General features: G+C 39.9%; 1 protein-coding gene across 2 annotated transcripts in view; it reads right to left on the bottom strand.

The window, feature by feature from the left end:
- Cdin1 (CDAN1 interacting nuclease 1) overlaps nt 1-22821 on the bottom strand; it is a 207317-nt gene that overhangs the window by 100727 nt on the left and 83769 nt on the right. For both annotated transcript variants that reach the window (XM_059261110.1, XM_059261111.1), the window contains exons 6-8: nt 11008-11087; nt 10610-10659; nt 5900-5967 (exon numbers count right to left, since the gene is read on the bottom strand). In XM_059261110.1, the coding sequence (XP_059117093.1) occupies nt 5900-5967; nt 10610-10659; nt 11008-11087 (198 nt within the window). The remainder of the gene's footprint in view (nt 1-5899; nt 5968-10609; nt 10660-11007; nt 11088-22821) is intronic.

Here is a 22821-nt window from a genome sequence, read left to right as displayed (position 1 = left end):
CTAACAGGGTAACATTCGCTGGAAAGAATAAAACATCTCCAGAGCCATCCTTATTAAGCTAAACTTAACAAGAATAAGCACCCAACAGTGGCTGTTCGAGTCACTAATGAAAGTGCCCTTGACCTGGAGACATGCCAACCTCTGCTGATGAGTGGTTCATCTTCTGTCTCCAGGACCAGCTCTTGCGTATTTTTCCTAGAGGTGCAAACGGTCTTGTCGCTCCTCACTGTCACCATTTCTTCCCTGCACTCCACTGCTCCTTCTGCTGAAAGGTCTCAAAAGCTCCCATAAAAGCTAAAATCACCCCCTCCCCTTAAAAGAAAGAAAAACTGAAGAGAAGATACAGCATTGAAAAGCATGGTCTCACAAGAGACGCAGTAGGTAAAACATTTTCTATTTTGTTGGTACTGGGAATGCAGTGACTTCAAAGAAGAGGCCATCAGGAAGGTCACTATACTTCCTGGTCAATTCTAAGATGAGAGCTCTCTGTGCACTTGAACTTGGATATGGGTGGCGGTTCCTGATGTGTTCTGAGACTTTAAACTACTCATAGTTGATTCTAACTGAGTGACCTGTGGAAAGAACTGCTGATACACAGAGGTCTACAGTAAAACTTCTTCTAAGTTTTCATACTTGAGTCAACTTTTCAAATCCTTCACAATGCCTTCCCATAAGAAGCACTTAAAAGACTGCTGAGCACAATGGCAAGAGAGTCAACCTGGGGAGTCAAAGCAACCATCCTGGAAGTCCCAGGGGAATCCTGGCAAAGGGAGCTGAGCAATGTACAAAATTCTATTGTTGTGACTTCAGTAAAAACAATTTAGGAGGTTTTTTAACCTCAAAAATTTAGCTATCACCTTTTAGTATAGGAATAGTATATGCACGTCCCTATTGGTTTTTAGTATAAAAAAAGGAGCTAGAGAGAGCGCCATAGTAAAGAACTTGTACAATTCTTGCAAAGGATCCAAATCTATTTCTAGTACCCACATAGGGCAGCTCAAAACCACTTGTAACTCCAGCTTCAGGTGATCTGAAGCCTTTGTCCTCTGTGGGAACCTGCACACATGTACACATACCTGCATACGTACACATAATTACAAAGTTTAAACAAAGCAAGTAAAAACAACAAACAAATAAACAAACAACAAAAGAACTCAGTGTACAAATCACCACTAGTATATTTTACTTCCACTGAGAAGATACTAAGCAGATGTCTGCTAAGTAGGGTACACTAGACAGAATCCCACTTCTCCAGGACAGGGACCAGAGCTCTACAAAAGCAGGACCTTAACTGCTGTATGTCTCCTTCTTACAACATTACAATCATTAGCTAACTTGTGGAATAAATATCACTTCTTAGTTGGAGAAATTAAAACTAACTGTCTTATTTCAAATACTTGTATAATATGAAACAGACAAGTTTTTAAGACAGGATAAATCCATATGAGTAAATGTATATTTTCAATTCTTAAGACCCTCCCCCACAAATACTCCGTCCTTGGGTGCCTGGCTAAGTCCTACGTCACTGAAACTGCTCAGCTAATAGTTACAAGACAAAGAAATTCAAGACAGAATTAACGGTACTTAATTTTCTTTTCTATTGGTGAGAAGTAGAGGTCAGAAAAATACAATGGGTGGAAATTCTACAACAGAATAAAATGATTCAAGGGAAGTCATAAGCTCTAAATTACAAAGAATTAATGTTTAAGCAATAAGCAAAAGAAAAACTGTTTTGTAAAAGGAGTCTAGAATAGAAATGGAGGACGGGAGAGGTGGAGGGAGAAAGAGAAATTATTTCTGCCTATTAAGGAATCAAAATGAGGCCAACATTTACAATGTTTGCAACAACATTCAAGGACCAGACACGGAAGCAAGAAAGAATATGGTTGGATTAGCAATGTTTATATACTGAGATTTCCCCACACTTCCTTTAAAATAACCATCTACTTAAATTTGCCTGGTGCAATACTTTGCAGCTAATTAACCACTAAGGAGTTATTTATAAGGTAAAAGAACAATAATTCCACAACAATATTTCATACAAGATTTAGATTTTCAAGTTTTAACCATAAACAGACTGATAGGCAAATGCTGCATTAGAAGACTTACAATTCATAGAATAAATGAACAAGTTTTTGTATTCTGATGAGGAAATAGTCTACACGTAACTACAATTGTTGCATGGACTTGTCCTAACTTACTACTGTTCCTTCATTGTTAACATCAGTTAGGCATCTTCTGAGAGTATTGTCAGGTGACTATTTCCTCTGAACTGAAACATCTGTCCTCGAGGGAGGAGACAGTTTTCTGAGACTCAGAAAGCTAACAAAATACACAAGGCTCGGTAAGTTGCAAGATCCCCAAAGCTGCTCCCCCAGCTTATAGAAACAGTGGCCAAGGGCCAGGTAGAGGAACTGACTGCATGTCATACAGTGAGCTCTAGCACAGAGCTGTCGAGATCACAGTGGGGAGGACTTTTCTGTGACGCAGCTGCCTCCGAGTCACAAGTGCCTGGAAGTACCTCCAATAAACTCACTGGCTCACTGCTTTCGTCATGACTTGGGTGGAAGCCCTTCTTGTGTGTCACTGATGACCTACCTTGTGTGGTCAATATCTGTTCAAGTCACACAAAGCAAAGGCACACAACAGAACTGGTACCCTAACCGGGACTACCAGAATCTGAGATGAGTTGCATGGAGTGGCAGTGATACAGTCTCTGCAATGGGAGACAGAACCACAACTGAGTCTAACCTCAGACGGTGACTCTGAAATGGTTACCCTTCTCCATGTAGTATGGGATGCTGGTTTCCCTCCCAGAGTGGGAGGTCCATGCTCCCTGAAACGGGTGGTGAGACATGCAAGCATATCGAAGCCATTTTAAAGGTGAGTATCTTCAGGGGGAATCCTACAGTACCTGTCCTCCTCTATGTTACACGGTGTAACATACTCCCTTGATGAATGGGGTCTCAAATGAGTATGGGGTTGTTCCCTAAATGGCTGGTAAACTTAACAGTACATTGTCATGTCTGAAAGTAGCACAAATGGACCAGGATCAAAAGCAGGCTGTTGCCGGGGTGTTGCTTTGGACTATAAAACAGGCAAGTGAGTCTCAGCTGTTCACTTAGAAAGAACCTGCCCATGGAAGAGTGGAATTACAATGAGAAAAGACACAGGCACAAAAAAATGAAAGATGGGATGGATGTATTAGCTTGTAGCTGTCAGTATGCAAAGCAAAAAAGAAATTAGAATAAGCTTTTCCTGGGATCTAAACGATCTAAATAAACATGGAACCCATAGGAAGAGTAAGATAGGGAAAGAGTGAGATAGAAGTCATAGACAACACTGCTCAGGTCCCAGCTTTAATACAGAGGACAAGAAAACATCCAGTTCAGCATGCGGAAGGTCTAGTACAGCAAACTGTAACAAGCAAGGAGCATTCTGCTTCAGAACTGCTTGGGATATGAAAGCTTTTAAACAAGTCATGGAGGAGTCACCCACAGCTTGGTTCATAAGGCTGTGAGACATGGGATGGATGACATCCTGAATGGCAGCAAAGCAGAGAAACTGTGATACAATCACTACGTCTCCTTGAGACTAGAGCTGCATGAGCGAAGGAGGTGAGAAAGTCAAGCCCTAATGGACTGGCTCATACAGGACACCTGGCATTATCAGTTGAGGTCCCGTGAATCTCAGGGGCTGGAGGACATCAAAGTTAGGGCTTAGAAGGCCCAGGAGGCTAAAGAAACTTAGTGAGCTAGCGAAGTTGCAAGATTCACAAGGTCAAGGTCACAAATGCAGTAAACAATTGCTTCATGATTTCCATGCACCATTATTACATGGATGTCCTTCCAGGCTTTATTCTAACGATGAAGAGATGTTGAAAAAGAAATAACATTGGACAGTAAGATTCTCTACTGGGTCACTTATGAATGCAGAGAGGGGGAGTGTGAAATGTCATACTAAGAGAGGAAGAGATTCCTTCTCATGGTGTGGCTACAGGTTGTACAGGAAACTGTAGGATGAAGCTTTCCTGAATCTTCACTTGTACTGGGATGGAGTTTTCTGTGATGCAGCGGCCTTTGGGTCATCCATGCTCTTGTAAGCAACCCTGGCAAACTTAAAGGGTCACGGATTACAACTCGCTTGTAACTGTTTGGTCTGTAGTCAGTCCCCTATCTAGGGTGAACAGGCATTTGTTCTTATTTCCTTCAAGAAAACTTACAAAACAGGTATGTTTCCAACAAACAATGCCCTGTATATCTCAGAGCACAAACGAGTATGTGGGGCCCATCAAACTCAATATTTAAATATTTCTGTACATTTGTGCAATTGGAAACAATTATTTGACCATATTCTAGCACTGGTATTTGTCAGTTGAAGTAAATCTAGTCTAACACATTCAATTCCAGTTATCTAAGATTCTAGACCTAAATGTAGGTCACATCTAAACTCTCTGTTCTTTCTTCCAGTTGGAGTCTGCTAGTCCTCAGGGAGGAAGCATTCAGAAGTTAGGCTAGACAAAGAAATGGACCCGAGGGGGCCTGACTTGTCCACAGACAGATGGTGCCAAAGAATAACACCAATCAGCTCTGAAAAGACAACTACTTAGCTAGTGACTTAAAAGAAAAATTAGACTTGGCTGTGTCCACATTGACCTGCAGCTGAATAAATGGTAGATCACACACTTTATAATAGTATCAGAAAGCTATTGTTCTAAAACACACGTTACATTGCCTTGTGGGCACATATTATAACTATATTATTACAGCTCAGAGCTGTTACCCATTTCATTCAGCATTATGCATTTTTCAAAGGAAGTTTATTCCCACACTACATTATTTCCATAGGCTCCAGAATCCGTTATCCTTCTTATATGAAAATACTTGGCTGTTTCTACTGTTGAAATCCACTAACTGGAGGCCATTTTCTTAATTTACCAACTTTCTTAAACCCTGATTAGTGAATACTTGTGATCTTTCTCAGCTTCAAAGTACCAACAATCTTGCAATACATCCTTCTCCACTCTCCAGTGGAATAAAAGGCCTGGGCAGTATGGAAAGATCTGTTCTAGGTTTTATGGATTTGACTTTCCTTGGCTAATTTGTTGTCCATTTTATAATAAAATTAAGTAATGGAATGTTTTCCTAAAACTAAACTATAAAGGTTCTTCAGTGTCTGCATGAACCTGCTTACTAGCACGACTTGTGTGGATCTTTTGTTAGTTATCATGGATCCAGAGGGAAGAAATGAATGCTTCGTTGGGTGCTTTATGGTTTCCATGCTCCATTGTTACATGGATGTCCTTCCAGCCTTTTTTTATAATGATGAAGAGACATTGAAAAGAAATAACACTGTACAGTAAGATTCTCTACTGGGTCACTTATGAATGCACATTTAGGGGGATTTAGGAAAATCATACTAAATCTATGATGCAATTAATATCTGGCATGAAAACAATAAGAGCTTAATATTTTGCTTTTCAATAACAGGACTTTCCTAATGAGGAGACAAACATACCTAACATGAATTTTTCCAAGTATTCTCTTTAATATATAAAGCATTTTATAGACAATATTTCTTTGTTTCTCTCTCTCATAAGGTTTAGATTATGGTTAATATCTCATGACACCAAAAGTAATACTGCAACAGATATTAAAGCATTTTTTCAGCCACTTATTCTATAAAATATTAATTGCAAGACCGTGCATGTGCTGTCTACATAGGGGATTGAGTAAGAGAGCTCCTGCTCAGGTCTAAATCAATAAAAGATACCATGCAGAGCATCAATCATCATCTTCTCTCCCTTCGGTACATACTACCTGCAGGTGGAAGATTTGAAAACTCTATCTTTAAGTCCCCATGATGACACTACATGCCAGAGAACCTGAGCAACACTTACCTAGGAAGGACAGGTTTTTCTTCAGAAGTAAGTCTCTCAGCAGGACTTCATGCTCATAGCCAATAGCACTAGACATTTTAGTTAAGGAGACAACACACAGAGAAGGGCTGAACTATCAGAAAAATTCTCCTTCATGTTGAGATGAAATGGAGAGTTATGGTAACTATACAAAAGCCTTCCTACTCAGCTTACACCTTTGAGGAAGGAAATTTCTACATGCATTTTCCCCTCATTTAAATAAGGTAGCAGAATTTTTCTATAACACATATATTTTGGCCAACAACGATTTATAAATCACTGTGATTTTAATTTCTTTTAAAAATAGAGGAATCACTTAAAATATTCATTAATTTGTATTAAAAAAGCCCTCCAATTCAATTTAGTACATATAAACTAAACACTCACTGAGTACAAGAAAGAACAGTAACTAACCAGTCTTTGCTCCAATGGTTTCCAATCTTAAGAGTCCTAGAAACTTGTGAGATCCATTTGCCAGTCATCACCTTCTGCTTCACTTTCAGGGGTACAAAGGCTGTTGCCTGTGTGTGTGTGTATGTGTGTGTGTTATATTTTTAAGCACAAGAACAAATACAAATACACATGAACAGATGCACACAGGAACAAATAAACTGTTCCAATGCTTTCTCCATGGCAGACATCATATCAAGTAATTGAAGTATGTTATTCTGTCCTCACAAGTATAAAAAGGCTTGTTTTAGCAGACAGGGAATGGGACTCAGAGAAGAAACCGCAGGAAGCTAGTAAATGTGTGGGAATGCAAAGCGGGAGGGTGGAGAGTACAACCCAGTGGTACAGTGTTTGCCCAGCACTCTTGAAACCTGGGTCCATCTCTAGCAATGAAGGAAAACAAATAAGTAAAGGGAGGAAAGAGCTCTCTCCAAGGCCTGTGTTTGATCACACCCCTTTCCAAAAGCATCAGAATTATATAATACTGGCCACTAGTCAATGCTTCCTAAGGACCACAAATGCTTTATGCTAGATCTTTAAGGATTTAGCTAAATGCATAGCCTAAGCCTTTAGGCTAAACACCCTGAGATCTTATTTGAGTCTTCACAACAACTCCAAAAGTAGATAATCTTAGTCCCATTTCTCATTCATATAAAGTAAGGTTTAGAAATGCTGAGGACTGAGCTCAAGGTCCTATGGCTTATAAATACAGAAGGCAGAGGCAAAGTTGGCCTTCTTTTCTGAAGAAAGAGACTATTCTAAGTCTCAAAAAGTGTTCCACTATTCTGGTCCTTCAGACCAACTGAAGGCACTCAGTAGAAACAGTCAGGATCACCTCCTTCATGTCCACCCCACCCAAGCCCACACCAACACGAGTATAGCACTCCTTGACTTACCAGAGATGGCTATTCTGATCATGCATTGTAAGCATTCAACTTAAATCAAAAGGTAACTTCTTTATCACCAGTTTAAAAAAAAAAGTTACCCCACCCTTTATCAATGAATTACAGGTGACTGTCACTAAAATCTCCTAATTCAATAAATGCAGTCACTTTTGTCCATGATCGAAATAAGGCCAAAGTCACCATCCCTGCCCCTGCCCCTGCCCCGTTCTGTTTTTGTTTCTTGTCCAATGCACATGACTGCATTTGTTTAATTTTTTAACTAGGTATAAAAAAAAAAAAAAAAGTAAGCGAAAATTTGAAATCGCAGAATTTCACACATTTTCTGAGTCTACTGAAGACAATTGATCTCTAAGTCTCAATGGTCTCTCACTACCAGGGTATCCCACATTTTCAAACTAAATTATTTACTTCTTTCCACGTAAATGTGCTCTCACTTTTGTTGTTGTAAATTATTTACATCTACCACGGTGCATCATGGACCTGAGGTTACTGATGGTACAGCACAGAAAGCCACAGCCCCGGATGCTTCCTGAGTCCTCATCCCCCTTGGCTGCTCTGTTCAGACCTTCGTCTCACAGCTGTGGCCTCGAGTCCCACATGGGCGAGCTCAAGTGGCTGCTTCTTCACGGAGTCTGCTTGGTGGAAATGAGGTGCAGAGGCAAAGGTATGGGGGTGCGGGGCACATACTACACAAAATAAATAAATAAACAAGCATAGCAGGCACCAAAAGGAGAAGCAAAGCACCCTGGCAAGACGTCCTCTTCACCACGGCGACTGGTGTGCCATTTTAGCAAGTAACCACTTTGCTTTATTCTCCAAACACGAATGCCTACAGGTAACATTTTCATAATGGAGTAAGGAGGTTCTGCATCTATTCCATTTACCAAATGTGTGCTTTCTTTGTAAGAAACTGATGCACTTTGGTGAGGGTAAGCAAAGCAAGCAAACATTACCACAATGATCAGGACCACACAGAAAAGCATTTCTCACTTACAAAGAAAACCAATCATTTCATCCAGTGTGAAATAAAATAATTCCTGACCAATCAGTCTAGGAAACATCTTTGCAAGCTTATTTACAGTATATAAAACTGACACCATTTCAATGCAGAGATACAATCAGTCTCTCCACAAACTCCCCAGCCTACTTTATTTTGCATAGTTACTCCAATCACCAATTTTAAATTTTCAAAAGATATACTTCTTGATTATGCTTTGTTTGATATAGACATAAAAATGCAAGGTCTACAAAATAAAGTTTATAAAAGCAGTAATTTTTTACTGGTAATAAGCATAACAAAACTGCCAAAATTGGAATCTAGTCACTGAATACCATTTATATACATACATCATTATATTTATCAATTGAAATTATATAGTCCATTAAATCCTACTGACAATACATAGCCAAAAGAGAACATGAATAATGGCAAAAAATATATATGTATACAAGGAAAATATTCCAGACAGAATTTATAATGCTCCATAAGCAGAAACACTTAGACACTGTCTATAAGGATACCTATTATTGATGTATGGTAGTGACCATGGGGCAAAACTTGTAAATAACCTCACAAGCTATTTTCTTCGCCAGCAATACAGCAATCTAGTTTCCCGTAAGCATCTCAACTATTACTGAAAAATAGCCTCCTGGCATTTACAAAGCAGTTGACTTCATACTTTAGTCCATGCATATATAATTAGAGAGTTATATTTAAAATCAATATGCAATCCTTCAAAAGACATTATGCTTTTAAAACCTTAACTTTAAATTGATTTTTAACTATTTTATGTGCTTTGAAATTAGCATGTAATTCAGCCCTAGACACTCTGAGATGGTGTCAGTTGTTATATAAATGTGCTGAAGTTTATCACTGAGGCAATGTGAGGTTGGCCCTCCTACAACTTTTAACACTACCATTAATTTCATACCGAAAATAGAAGCATAGTTACACTTTAGTCTAATAAAAAAAGCCAGCTTTTGACAACATCATGGTTTGGTTCATTTTAGTTAAGGGACCAGATCAGAGAATGCATATATAAAAAGCTACACCCTAGTTACTGAATATTGTGAGAGGGCTCTGTTCAAAGATTATGCCAAATCTTAACTGTGTCTTTAGGAAAGAAAGTAATTTTCTTCTGAAAAAGCTTGAGTCAGGTGTGGAAATACACATTCGCAATCCCAACACAAAGGAAATGCAGGCAGGAGGATTGGGAACACAAGGACAGCCTGGACAATAGAGCAAAACCATGTCTCAAAATGTTTTCCTAACTGTCTCTAAGCCTTTGTGAAACTAGAAGGATATAAATAAATATACACACACGCACGAACACATATATGCACATGTGGTATGCACACACATATATGTGCACATACGAATATGAATACACACATATATGTATGGATATGCACACACATATGTGCATGTGTGGATATGTGCGTGCACACACTCCATTTGCAAGAGAATCCAACAAAAATTCTGACTGGTTATCCCTTAGTCAGAGCTGACCCCTGTGTCATCCCTGCTATGAAAATCTAGCCCAGGAAGGCTGTGTTTTTAAATGATTTCCACCAAAAATTATGAGTATTGTTTAAGAAAGTACTCTTTTCCCTAACGTGTTATCAAAATTCTGTCATGCCATATCATTTATCAATAATCTCTATTGAAATCACTGCCATTCATCCGGCCTAATTTTAAGAAGTAAGCATTAACTCCTTAGGAACCTCAGTGGCTTTAATAACCAATGACTGGACATCGGCTTTCACAGCCTTAAAGTCGGTTCCAAGGGAAAAATTAGCACTTTTTCTCTAAAAACGTTTACTGGGAATCCAAACGAGAGTGCAGACTGCAGTCAGTATGTAAGCAAAGACAGTCTACTGCCCTTTAAAATGTGGCAGTCTCTGGTGGCATTTTAATAGCACCATTCTTTAAGTCTAGGTTCAAAATTTATTCTAGAACACTCACCTGAATTTGGCCCATTGAAAATGGAACTTTGTTATACTTTAAAACTGGCCACTGGGATGGTTAGATACACTCCAAGACAGTGTGTTCCCTGCCTAATGACTCTGCACCTGAGGCTCACTGGAAACCGAGCAGTGAAATAAGCATGCAGATGTGCACCTGCCGAACTGACATCTTCCGGTGGCCTTGCTGAGCTTTCCTAAGCAGCAGAGAAGAGTGGTCTGCAGTGACCCTCCAGTTGATGGAATGTAAAATAGGAGAGGATGAAATGTGTTTTGTGAAGCAGAACTTTATGTCAGGTTAAAGCTAGACACATCTCTTCCACCGACTCTGAGCTCGTCAATTGTGCACCTAAAATTTTATGGGAAAGGATACTGCTTGATGCAGTCCACCAGCGGTCCATAACAGCAGTCGTTCACAATGCACTGTGGACAAATAAGAGAAGGGTTATAGGCTGGGGTGACTACAAACCCACCACAGTAAATATTCTAAAAGCAGTCATTACCTTTCCTCACCCCCCCACCACCCAAAAGAAAGCTATCAAAAGGCTATTCAGATTTAATCACAGAAAACAAAAATCGCATGCTTTTTATTTACTATAAAAGCAAGCTATTAAAAAGTAAAATGCTCTCCTCGAAAATATTGCATTGCCATTTATGGTGCGCCCTGACCTCAGTGATAGTTTATGATGACAGTAATTAAATGAGGTTTAAAATCCTCTACTCGGCTAGGCAGATAACAGCATCGCCACTGAAAACAGCTGTGATTAATACCTGATAGACCTGGTTGGCTAGAACTCCATCTGGAATCTGAGAAGGGTCCCGTAGCATATTATTTATAACAGACTTGGAGGCTGCAGAAGGAAAGAGATGAACTATTAGCAGACAGTCAACACACTTTTAATATGACATGAGAAGTGACGTATACCAAGGTACACACAGATCATGAAAAGAAAAACAGTACTGATACTGATCATTTCCCCAAGATTTTCATCTAAGAGAAGCTTTTAATTAGATCATTTTTTTGCCAAGTATTTGTAAGCTACATCGCCAGACTTGACAGTGACTTGATTTTTTCCAAGGTAAATTAACAAGTGTAGACCTAAAGCATATGTCTATTTGCAGACTAATCAGCTTTGGAAAAGCCAACTTTGGGGAAAAAAAAAAAACCAACCAATAGCAATAACCAGAAAAGATTTAACTTTTACAGGTAGAGATCTTATTCCCAAGCACCTGTACTTGTACAAGTTAACTAGGGCAGGCCAGACTCACAGGCTTCACTAATGCCAATAAAAACATCTCTCAATACTAAATCTGTCCAAAATCATTCCCATCAACTGCCACCAGTTGTTATGTCCATTTCACAGGTGAGGAATACAGGTAAGACAGGCTTAGAACTGTGGAATCTGAAATGAGGAAACTGTGTGTGTGTGTGTGTGTGTGTACTATTGTCTTCTTGTATCTATTATTTCCAGAACCTCTGACAGAGACCATAGTCTATGAATGCTCATTCTCATTTCCTTATAAGAAACACTACAATATTTGTATATAACGTACCCCACAATCTGATATATGCTCTGTCTTTAGATTGCTTGTAATCTAACTCAATACAAATGGCATGTAAATCATTGTTATGCTGTCTTTACTGAATAAGAAAAGTCTGTATATAAATACAGACATGATTTTTCTCTCATGCATTCCCTATTAGTAGTTGGTAGAGTCCTATGTGTGGAACTTATGAGTATAGTGTGGTGATATATTGGGTACCCTAATAAACTTGCCAGAGGATCAAAGGACAGAGCCATCCACTAGATTAGACATAGAGGTCAGGCAGTGGTGGCACACACCTTTAATCCCAGCACTTGAGATCTCATGCCTTTGCTTGGAAAGCACACATGCCTTTAATCCCAGGAAGTAATATGGCAGGGCAGAGAAAGGTATATAAGATGTGAGGAAACAGAAACTAACTCTCTTTAGGCTGAGGATTTTGTAGAGGTAAGAACTAGTGGTTGGCTACTCTGCTTCTCTGATCTTTCAGTTTTCACTCTGATATCTGGCTCTGGTTTTTTTTTTTTGTTTTGTTTTGTTTTTTTATTAAAAGACCATCTAAGATTCAAACAACATCATAGAGGGTCTATCATTTGGGGAGGGCAGGGTGGATAGGAAGTAGATATATTTTACATGTAAATAAAACTTCCACCCCAAATATGTCTCATCTACCTGCAAACTAGTCTGAAATCCCAGGAACCACCATGTTAGAAGAAGGGCAGAATGGAAAACATCATGAGAAGGGTGTATGTGAGGTGCAAAGCTATGAACGCTAGGTAGAACATCCTAGTCCTGCTCCTGGTGCAGATCAATTCTGTAAGAATCCTCCTATGGAATCAACCTCCAATATTTAGGAGGATGGCTTAGGGAATGACCCATGCAGGGACTGCCTGAATGCCACTTGTACAATTATCTAGTTAAGAAAGTTAGTAAAGGTCATAGCTGGGTGTGATTTTAGTACTTGGATAATTTAAGCTTAGTTTTTACTATCATGTTCTCTATCAACTTCAGTGGCCTTGGGTCACTGACAGATATGGGATATGGTAGTAAACACTGTGGAAAGAAATAAGATGACAGCATCTTTAGTGTAGAACTGATTCTCAAAAAAAATCATTTTAATTATTGTCTATGCTAGTTACATGACTGCATGCTTATAGCATCACTGATACATGTAACAGAGATTTGCAAACACATGTTTGCGGTAATGGGGAGAGCCCATATGGAATCTCAAAAGAGCATCGCCTAGCTATCTCATCCAATCCTGTCTTGCAACCAGTTCAGCAAACTAGCAAACAGTGTGGCCTCTTGCATTCAATGACTTCATCTGTAGGAAGTGATGCTATTATTTGAGTTGACTACTCTAAACAGTTCTCATGTGAGTCTCTTGAGAAAACAGCTGCCACATCATTTTGTTAAAGTTCAAGTAGTAGTCTGAACCAAATGAGACTTAGACGTTTGCTGTATTTTATAAACCTGGGCTATACTCAATTATTTTTGACAGAAATTACCATGGGTTAGTGGTATGGATACTGAGAATATGAAACAGTAACCCATCACCTTACTTAGGAACAGATGATGTGGGAACAGCACTGAGGAGACAATAATGTGCCTGGTGAACCTGCCCACTTTCCCTGGCATAATTCTAAAGCCTAGCCAGATGGTGGAGATCAAAGCAGTTGTTCACATGTGTGGTCGCCTTCTCTGAGAATACTTCCTTTGGTCTGTCACTCACTCGCAGAGGCTAATGGCACGTACCTCCTTCTACATTACTCAGGGAAACAGCAGCCTTCTCTGTGCACACCTGGTCATGAGGTGCAAAGGTGTTGCAATGTAAATTCAGGCCCATGTGAAGAAAACATTATTTATAGGCCAAATGTGACCCAAAGTGCTAGCCAGTGGAAAATTACTGACCTCTTAACAAATTACATGCAAATCCACTGTTCAAATAATTTTTAAAGGCTCTTTTTTCAATAAGACAGTCAATGTTCCAATGTCTGAGAAATGTAGGTCATTTATTTTGAGGGGAAAAAAGGAAACATCAAAAAAGAGAGTAATGGTTTTAATTTCATCACAATATAAACCTTTGAATGGTACGCTTCTCAGGATTCAGTTGGGGAGCTGACTTAGTGGTTAAAGTGCTTGCCATACAAATCTGAGGACAAAGTTTGGATCCTCACAGAACCCATGTAAATGCTAAGTGTGAGTATGGTGGCCGTGTTGAACAGCACTCAGAAGGCAGAGACAGGGGACCCTCAGAGTGAAGTGGCTAACAAGACTAGTCAAGCCATATTGGTGAACTCTAGGTTTGAGTAAGACACCCTTTGAAAAAAGCGGAAGAACAATTGAGGATGATCTCCAATATCAACCTGGGGCTTTCACATGTACACACACACACCACACACCACACACACACACACACACACACACACACACACACCACAAAAATAGAAGAAAAAAGCCCCTTTAATATGTTGAAGAGAAAACATTATAACATTATGTTGGTTACATATAATATAATGATAATAAGTTGATTACAAAAGCAAAGAACAAAATTAAGAGTGTTAGTTATTTTTAATTAAACTGTAAAACCTGCAAATTGAGGTGTACTAACTGGTGCTGAGTGTCCCAAACCCTAAACCTAAGGTTCAGGGAACACTGTGGAAGAGGGGGTGGAAAGACTGTAAGAGTTAGAGAAACAGGATGCCTGCTGTGACACAGAGCCTTCTAGACACGACAAGGATGCTGTACCCAGGACATCTCAGCAATATCAGCAAGATGCCTAAAGATCTACTTAATAGCCATACATGTCAACATGGATCAGTGAGATTTCACAAGGCCCCATCCCTAGATGAAGAGCTAGAGGCAGTCAATGACTGCTGAGTGAGAGAGAACCGGTTTTCTCCAGGATGAGCCCTTTGATATCTTTTCCAATTCTAAGTGGTCAGCTCTAAACACATGTACATAGGAGCAGCATTAACTGGGCACAGTGTGGTCCTCCAAATTTTTTGACCATGGAGACAGAAAGCCTGTTCTCCCTTCCTGATGCTTTGTACTGAAGCAGATACAGATTTCTCCTTTCTAGAAAGAAGGCACAAAATAAGAATTCAAGCCACTTGGAGCCATGGCCACATGAACAGCAAAGGGCAGGCATTGGATAAAGCATGTCACAAGAGATGGCAGCAATGTTTTGACTGAGGCAGAATGCTTAAGACTGTGAATGAGTTCATTATAGAATGCTTCTAACATAAGAAATGCGCAAAATCAGTACAACAAACACTCATGGAGTTGCTGTATGCTTTGACTCATGTATTTATAATACGTTTACTTCATGTGCTTTAGTATTAATTTGGGTAAACTCTTTTCTGTTACTTACATTTGGACTTTACTCTCTTATGTTTCATGTTCTGTCACTCCTTTCTCTTCTCTTTGTCAAGTTAAGTTTTACTCATTTTTTTCTTTATCAAGTTATTCCTTTGAAACCAATATGTTCTGCATCTATTCCTTTGGCCATCCTCTCAAAGAAGGTTTTAAACTAAGTGTCCAATCTTTGACATTTCTACATGTAAGGAAATAAGACAGTACCGTCAGCCTTCAACACCAGGTCTGAGAGATGAACTAATCTTTGAGAACAGAAATATGAATTTAGAGCACAGTTTGACCTTTCACCTATTTAACAGAATAATGATATTAGATTCACTCCTGGGTATGTGATCTCCTCATCCATGGGTTTTTGCTCAGATTTACAGTATAGACATGTGCTCCCTCCTGTGGAGCAGGGCTTTAATCCAATCAGAAGGTGGTTGGTTACCACTGTAACGTTCACACCACTATTGCGCCCGTGAGCATTTCTTGCCAGGGTTATCACTATTATAGTCCACAGGTGCATAGGTTAAGACTCTTGGTGACCTCTTCTCCCCAGCAGCCTATGTAGCACCTTCTGGTGCTATGAAAGCTAGCTAGCTGGGAGGAAACTTCCTGGTTGGTACCAACTTGAATCTTCCATGTCCCACAACCAGTGTAATTATTTTCCCTTTTGGGTTCCCATCTACACACGCTCGTGTGTGCATGCGAGCACACACACACACACACACACACACACACAGAGAGAGAGAGAGAGAGAGAGAGAGAGAGCGAGAGAGCGAGCATAAGCAGTTGTTTTGCATTTTAGAAGAAAGTAGAGGGGTAGAGGAAAGTGCTCTATCACTCAATATATCCCTAGCACTTTCTACTTTTTCAAAGAGTCAATTCTTAATTCTTTAGTTTTACCAACCATTTTTCAATTTATTTTTCAGCTTTTGAATCCTCTTGTCCATTCCCTTAGTTTGGGTTCTTGGCAGTAAACAAACATTAAGTTTGGATTCAAATCCACCAATGTGCTGATCACCTCCTAATCTCTTTCTCTTTCCCTGATACACCACAACCTAAGGGTATATATTGTAAGTAAAAACAACAACAACAAAAATTCCTGGTCCTTTTTTCATGATTTAATCTATATGCAGATGTTCAATTCTAGGCCTGGTGACCTTCAGTTATCCTGTCTGTGAAGGAGAATGAAATGGGCATCCAGGACAGTGGTGAAGGTTAAATAAAATAACTCTATAAAGCACTTCCGCTGACTGAGACTTGGGCTTTTACAGTGCTTACATGCTGGCTCCACTGTTGTTGATGGTTTGGCTTGCCTTCCACCTCCAAACACTGCACTGTCAGCAAGTACAGGATTACTGTCTACTGAGGAGTGAGTCAAAAAAAGAAGGACGTCATGGGGTCTCCATGAAGTCAAAAGAGTGTGATCCTAAAGTAGACAGTACCACAGCCATAGACAGCCAAGTAAATCTGCTCAAAAGCAAAGACTGGCAATGCCAGGCTAGCCTTTAAATCAGACACACAGATACACACACACACACACACATACACACACACACACACACACACACACACACACACACGCACGCACGCCACACATACTTTTTTGGCCAAAGTGTACAGTTCGCTATCAAATCTGTCCTAGGAAAGAACTGTGACAAATTCTTCTATTTGTGCGTGTATTTAGTTTAAGTGTTCTCAACGGGATTAGGCATGTTGACATAAAGTTTGTCCATAGCCATGTAGAAAAAGATTTTCTTTTTCTCCCTAGCTAAGGGCATATATACAATCAAACAGGGCACAGACCTCAAACTCACATTGGTAATATTTGCTTCCCTTGAAGCCAGCTACTAGGAGAAGATCCTAATGCAAGCAAGTAGATGAACTGACTATGCTCTGAAAACCCCTCAAGGTTCCACCTACAGCCAACAGTGGCTTTCGCTAGATTACACCTGGGCTTGAAACAAAGCCTATCCATCTAACTGAGATGTCTAATCTAAGATCATAAAGAAGTTTATGCATAGTGGGCCAATAGCACAGCCTGACTGTGGAATGGATAGTGGTTATCAATAGAAGGGAGGATGAGTGACGGAAGGGCAAAGAGAGACAGAGGACATGACTATCTAGAAGACAAGTTCATGTACTGTTGAAGCTATGGTGATAGAGCCTATTTGGCTACCCCTGGGAAACCACAATTCTGTAAGACTCCCAAGATGCACCAGGTGATTCACCTTTGTGTGAGGCTGCCAACAGAGACTGAGCTCCAAGACAAGCAAGCCTAAATACTAGTGAGTATTTAATCTTTTCTTCAAAAATTGGTCTAAGGCCTTTGGAAATCGAGGTTAGGGAGCTCTCAAGCTTCATCTCTATAGGGATCAACATGTCAATGTCTCTCCTGGGAAACTGTAATTTTGCTGGTTTTTTTATTTGCTGTAATTTTACAGATGGGGATGTTCCTCCAAGTTGCAGGTTTTAGCCCATTGGTTTCCTTACAACATACAAGTGATACCTAATGCAGTTGGATATCATCTGACAACTGAATCCTACAGGACAAATTAAGTTCTGTTCTGTCTAGTATGTAATCAAGTAAGAAATTTAAAAGTTGTCAAATATGAAAGTAGCATGTAAGTAAAAGAAGGAGACATCTCCAAAGAATGACCTGATGATAATCAGAACCATGTCTCTGGCAACTTGCAGCTTCAGGACCACTGTATACCATCAACTTGAGTCAATCGAATATCCCAACAGCTATTATTTAAGCATCTGGCTAAGCAGTGATTTTTACAAAAGTCCTCCCCAAACTCCTATACACAGCCTACACAGAACTACAGTTTTTTTTCTCATCTTTCCCTTGGCCTAAACTTTGAAACCCAGCTCAATTCTTACCTCCTCTCTTCAAGCCATTCTTGTTTTTATAACCTACACATAGTCTTTATTTCTTAGACTGGAAAAGACTCTATTGTCTACCAATCTTTTGGCAATTGTTACTCTGTCAACTGTTTAAAAGAGATTCATCAGAATGCTATGATTTAAAAATCATACCACGCTTTAAACAATTATAAGAAAATGGAATTTTTAGACTACTACAGTTACTACTGCTGTCTTTAAATATCTAAGTACTCACGGTGGTTAACATTCTCAACTTGACAAAATCTCAAATCACCTAAAAGACAAATCATTGGCTATGTCTGTGGGGGAAATTTCTAGGTTGGGTTAATTGAGGTGAGAAGCTCTGCTCTAAATATGGAGGGTGCCATACCATCTGCTGAGACCCCAAACTGAATAAAAAGAAGTGAGCTGAGCATTCATTTTTGTCTCTGGCGCAGGACTATAGATGCAATGAACAGCTACTTTGCAGCAGGAATACTAGGTAGAAATGTTGATGGGTCTCTGTCAGGATGAGCAGCCATCACCCATGAGCCCCATCAACATTTCTGCTTTTCTTCAGCTGCTTTGTCGGGTCTTTTGTCAGGAAAATGAGAAAATAACTAATACAGGAACTAATACATAGGAAGAATTAGTGTCATCATAGGTCCCCAGATGATAAGCAAAAGTCTCTCAAGTTTAGCACTCCTTATGAAGCCACAAGTTTTCTGATTCTTAAGTTCAGCATTATATAGCTCTAAATTTCTGAATTTGATGTTTAATTTATTCACATTAAAAACTTAAAATGTTTAACAATTTTTGCAATTTCATACATGCATGTAATGCATTCTAACTACTCTTTCCTCCTATCTGCTCATATCTCCCTTCTGTCTCTATCAACGCCACCCTCAGTCTCCTTCCTAGACTCATGACTTTTAGTTTTGTGACCCATTCAGTGTGACCAAGGCCAGCCATGATGCCACTGAATTAGGACAAATAATTGAGGCCTGGTGGGGTATGGACACAACTGAAAGGAATGAGTTCTCATCTGGGACATACAGTAGCGAATAGTTCTGCAGCCAGGTGTATGCCCCCTGAGTCCTTCCTCCCTCCATGTCTGACAGTCAATGGATTCATTCTCGTAGGCCCAGGGTCGGGAGCTACAGCTGCTGTGAGGTCCTGATTGTAATGACTGTCCTGCTCAGAAGATGGAACTCTGTAGCTCCTTTCTTTATCTTCTGGCTCTATTCTTTCTGCTCCCTCCTCCTCAGTATTCCCCAGGCCTTAGAGGGCAGTAGAAATGTCTTACTTGGGGCTAAGCCCTCATCTGTCACTTATTCTCAATCCTTTGTGCAGCCCTGAGTCTTTCCATTCATCATCATCCACTGGAGAGAGGCTTCTCTGATTAAGGCTGAGAGTAGAATCTGTCAATACGTATAAACATAAATATTTACAAGGCAATGACTTTCTGTCAATTTAGCTAACTGATGGTCAGTTCCCCCCAGGGCCTATGATCTTCCCTGTCATTTGTCCTTTAGTTTGTTCTGTTTTTATTGATTCAGTCATTTTATTTATTTGTTCTGTCTACTTATTAATTTATTCATTTATTTTTAGACAGAAAGTATACAGGACTGGGCATATATTCCCTGCTCTGGAGTGGGGCTCAGAGAGCAGTTGGTTAGCCACAGACCAATAGTGCCACTATTGCATAACTAGGCAATGTGGTGATATATTGTGTATCAAATAAAGCTTGCCTGAGGATCAGAGGACAGAGCCAGCCATTAGATTAAACATAGAGGCCAGGGAGCGGTGGCACACACCTTTAATCCTAGCACTTAGGAGGCAGACATCCATCTGGATCTCTGTGAGTTCAAAGCCACCCTGGACTATATGAGATTGATTCAGTCTAGGAGAGAAACAGAGCCAGGCAGTGGTGGCACACATCTTTAATCCCAGCACTTGCGATCTCATGCCTTTGCTACCAGTATTTGGGAAGCACATACACCATGAATCCCAGCACTAAAAAAGAAGTAATATGGCTGGGCAGAGAAAGACATATAAGACACAAGGAGACAGGAACTAAATGCCCTTTGGCTGAGGACTCAGAGGCTTTCAGTCAGAGGATTTTAGGAGATACGATCTTGCCTTCCATTTGGCCTGAGGATTCAGTAGTGGTGAGAAGTTTCTCTAGTGGCTTGTTCCTTTGTCTTTCTGATCTTTCAGCATTTACCCCAGTATCTGGCTCTGGGTTTTTTTTTTATTATAAGACTATTTAGGATTCAAGCAACAAGGCACTTCTTGCTTGACAGGTTGATGTCCTAGTTTGTAGAGTTCACAGCTGGGTAAGATCATTGATGTCTTTTCTACCCCACAGCTTACACAGCATCTCCTAAGATGATGAATGTAAACCTGAATTCCTGAATTCTATGAACCAGCACCCAACTTTTTGAGACAGGGTTTCAGGTTTCAGGCTTGCCTAGAACTCAGTATGTACCTCAGATTGGTCTTGAACTTGCAGTGATCCTCCTGCCTCATCCTCCCAAGTGCCAAGATCATATGTATTAGCCAGCATGTCTAGCTAAGCAAATGTTTCTTAACCTTATATATATATTTTAACTACATTTATTCATTTAGTTGGGGATGGGGAGATGCATGTCATAGCTTGTCTGTGGAAGTCAGAGGTCAACTTCTGGGAATGAATTCTTTCGTTCTACGATTTGAGTCATAAGGACACATTTCAAAACAAACAAAAGATCATTCATCTAAGAATAATTTTATAAATTTTTTAAATTGACCTGCCCAGCCATAACAGTTATGCAACTTATTTTTGTTATTTTTTTTTAGGTGGTTTTTTTTTTTTTTTTTTTTTTTTTTTTTTGGTTTTTCGAGACAGGGTTTCTCTGTGTAGCTTTGTGCCTTTCCTGGAACTCACTTGGTAGCCCAGGCTGGCCTCGAACTCACAGAGATCCGCCTGGCTCTGCCTCCCGAGTGCTGGGATTAAAGGCGTGCGCCACCACCGCCCAGCTATTTTTGTTATTTTTAAGATTGTATTTTAATTACATTTCTCCCTTCTTTTCCTCCCTCCAAACCCTCTCACATACCCTTCCCTGCTCTTGCCCTCTTTTTTTCCATCAATTATTATTGCATACATATAAGTATTTGTATTCACATATATATTCCTAAATACAAGCTGTGGAGTCCACATGTTACTTACATGTATGTTTTCAGGCCTGATCATGTGCTATTATACTGCCACGGATATGTGCATCTGATTATGCACCACCACTCTGCAGAGAGAAGACACGGCTCACGGGGTGACAAAGGAGCTATTTGTATCAGGGCACTTGACGTGCTGTTGGAAAGCGGAAGGATCTCTCTCAGGTGCTATAACAATGCAGTACTCCGCTGAACGAATGAATAAACACGCTGCCAAATGAAAGAGAAGGCTACTCAAAGTCCAGTCCTATTTGTAGTCCCTACTACTAGGGTGCTTTTTTTTTTTTTTAATAGCCAAGTACATTTAACTTCACCTGTGGTTTTTCTTATTATGAATGAATAGGCTAAAAAATTCATAAAAGGGAAACAGAATAAGAAGCAATATAATTCAATATATCTTAGAAAAGTGTTGAAAACATATTAGAATATGTACCCACAAAAGGGGTGTGTTTATCTCCGACATAAGCATGAGAATGACTTTACTAGCATGTTAATATAACTTATTTGGTAACAATTACCTATCATTCTATAAGTATTTTATATTTATGTCAAAACAGTCGATCTTTTAAAGTAGAGTCATAAGTTTCCACTTGGATATGTAAATGGGGCTGCTGAGATGACTCGGGCACACCAACCTTCAACACTTAGGTTTGACACCTGGGAATCACATGGTGAAAGCTGAGAACCAACTCCCGAAAGCTGTTCTCTTAACTCACATATGCACATGTAGACACGCAGGTACGTATGTGCACATACACTAAATACATTGGGAAAAAAAATGACACAAATATCAAGAAATATTATGTGGTATCAGGCAGATGTGCCAAAAAGTCATATGCTATAGCTAAGTTTCTAAAATTTCAGAAATGCTAGTTTCATATTTGTACCATGTCAGAGGAATGTTCACTTAGGGATGTAAGGCACCTCAAGTTTCTATTTCACTGTGTGTGTTCAAATGTACGTGGGTGCCTGTACATGTATGCACTTGTATAAGTGGGAGCCCGAAGACAACCTTGGGTCTTGTTTCTTGGGAGCCATTTACCCTTGGTTTTTGAGACAAGGTCTCTCACTGAGCTCATTAATTAGGCCCATGTGGCTAGCCAGCACACCCCAGGGATCTATCTTTCCCACTGGCCTGGGATTACAAATGCATTGCTACCATGCTGGCCTTTTTGGACTGGTTCTAGAGAATGAAATCAAGTCCCATGCTTGCATGGCAAGCAGTTTACTGTGCCCCACAAATTACCATTTCTAAAGGGGGGGGGGACAAAAACCAAACGAGTAATATCAAACATTTACTTACACAGTATGCCAGGCCTTACTCAAAGTGCTTCAGCCTAGGTCTAGGGTACAGTTCAGTGGCAGAGTGCTTCTACAGCATGCACAGTGACCTGGGTTTGCCCACCAGCACCACAGGAAACAAAACCCCCACAAACTTCACTTGTAATTAACTGACTGAAATTTTTATGATGTTCCAATGAGGAGGTAGCTAGTGTTATCTTCCCAATGAAGAAAATGCAGCACGGGGAGTTAGCAGAATCTGTCAATGTCTCGCGCCTGCTTAATGAAGGGGATAGGACTTGGTTGTAGCCATTC

Source organism: Peromyscus eremicus, chromosome 4 (genome assembly GCF_949786415.1).
Source record: "Peromyscus eremicus chromosome 4, PerEre_H2_v1, whole genome shotgun sequence".
In the NCBI taxonomy this organism is placed as follows: domain Eukaryota; kingdom Metazoa; phylum Chordata; class Mammalia; order Rodentia; family Cricetidae; genus Peromyscus; species Peromyscus eremicus.
This window is presented reverse-complemented; position numbering and strand designations above follow the sequence as displayed.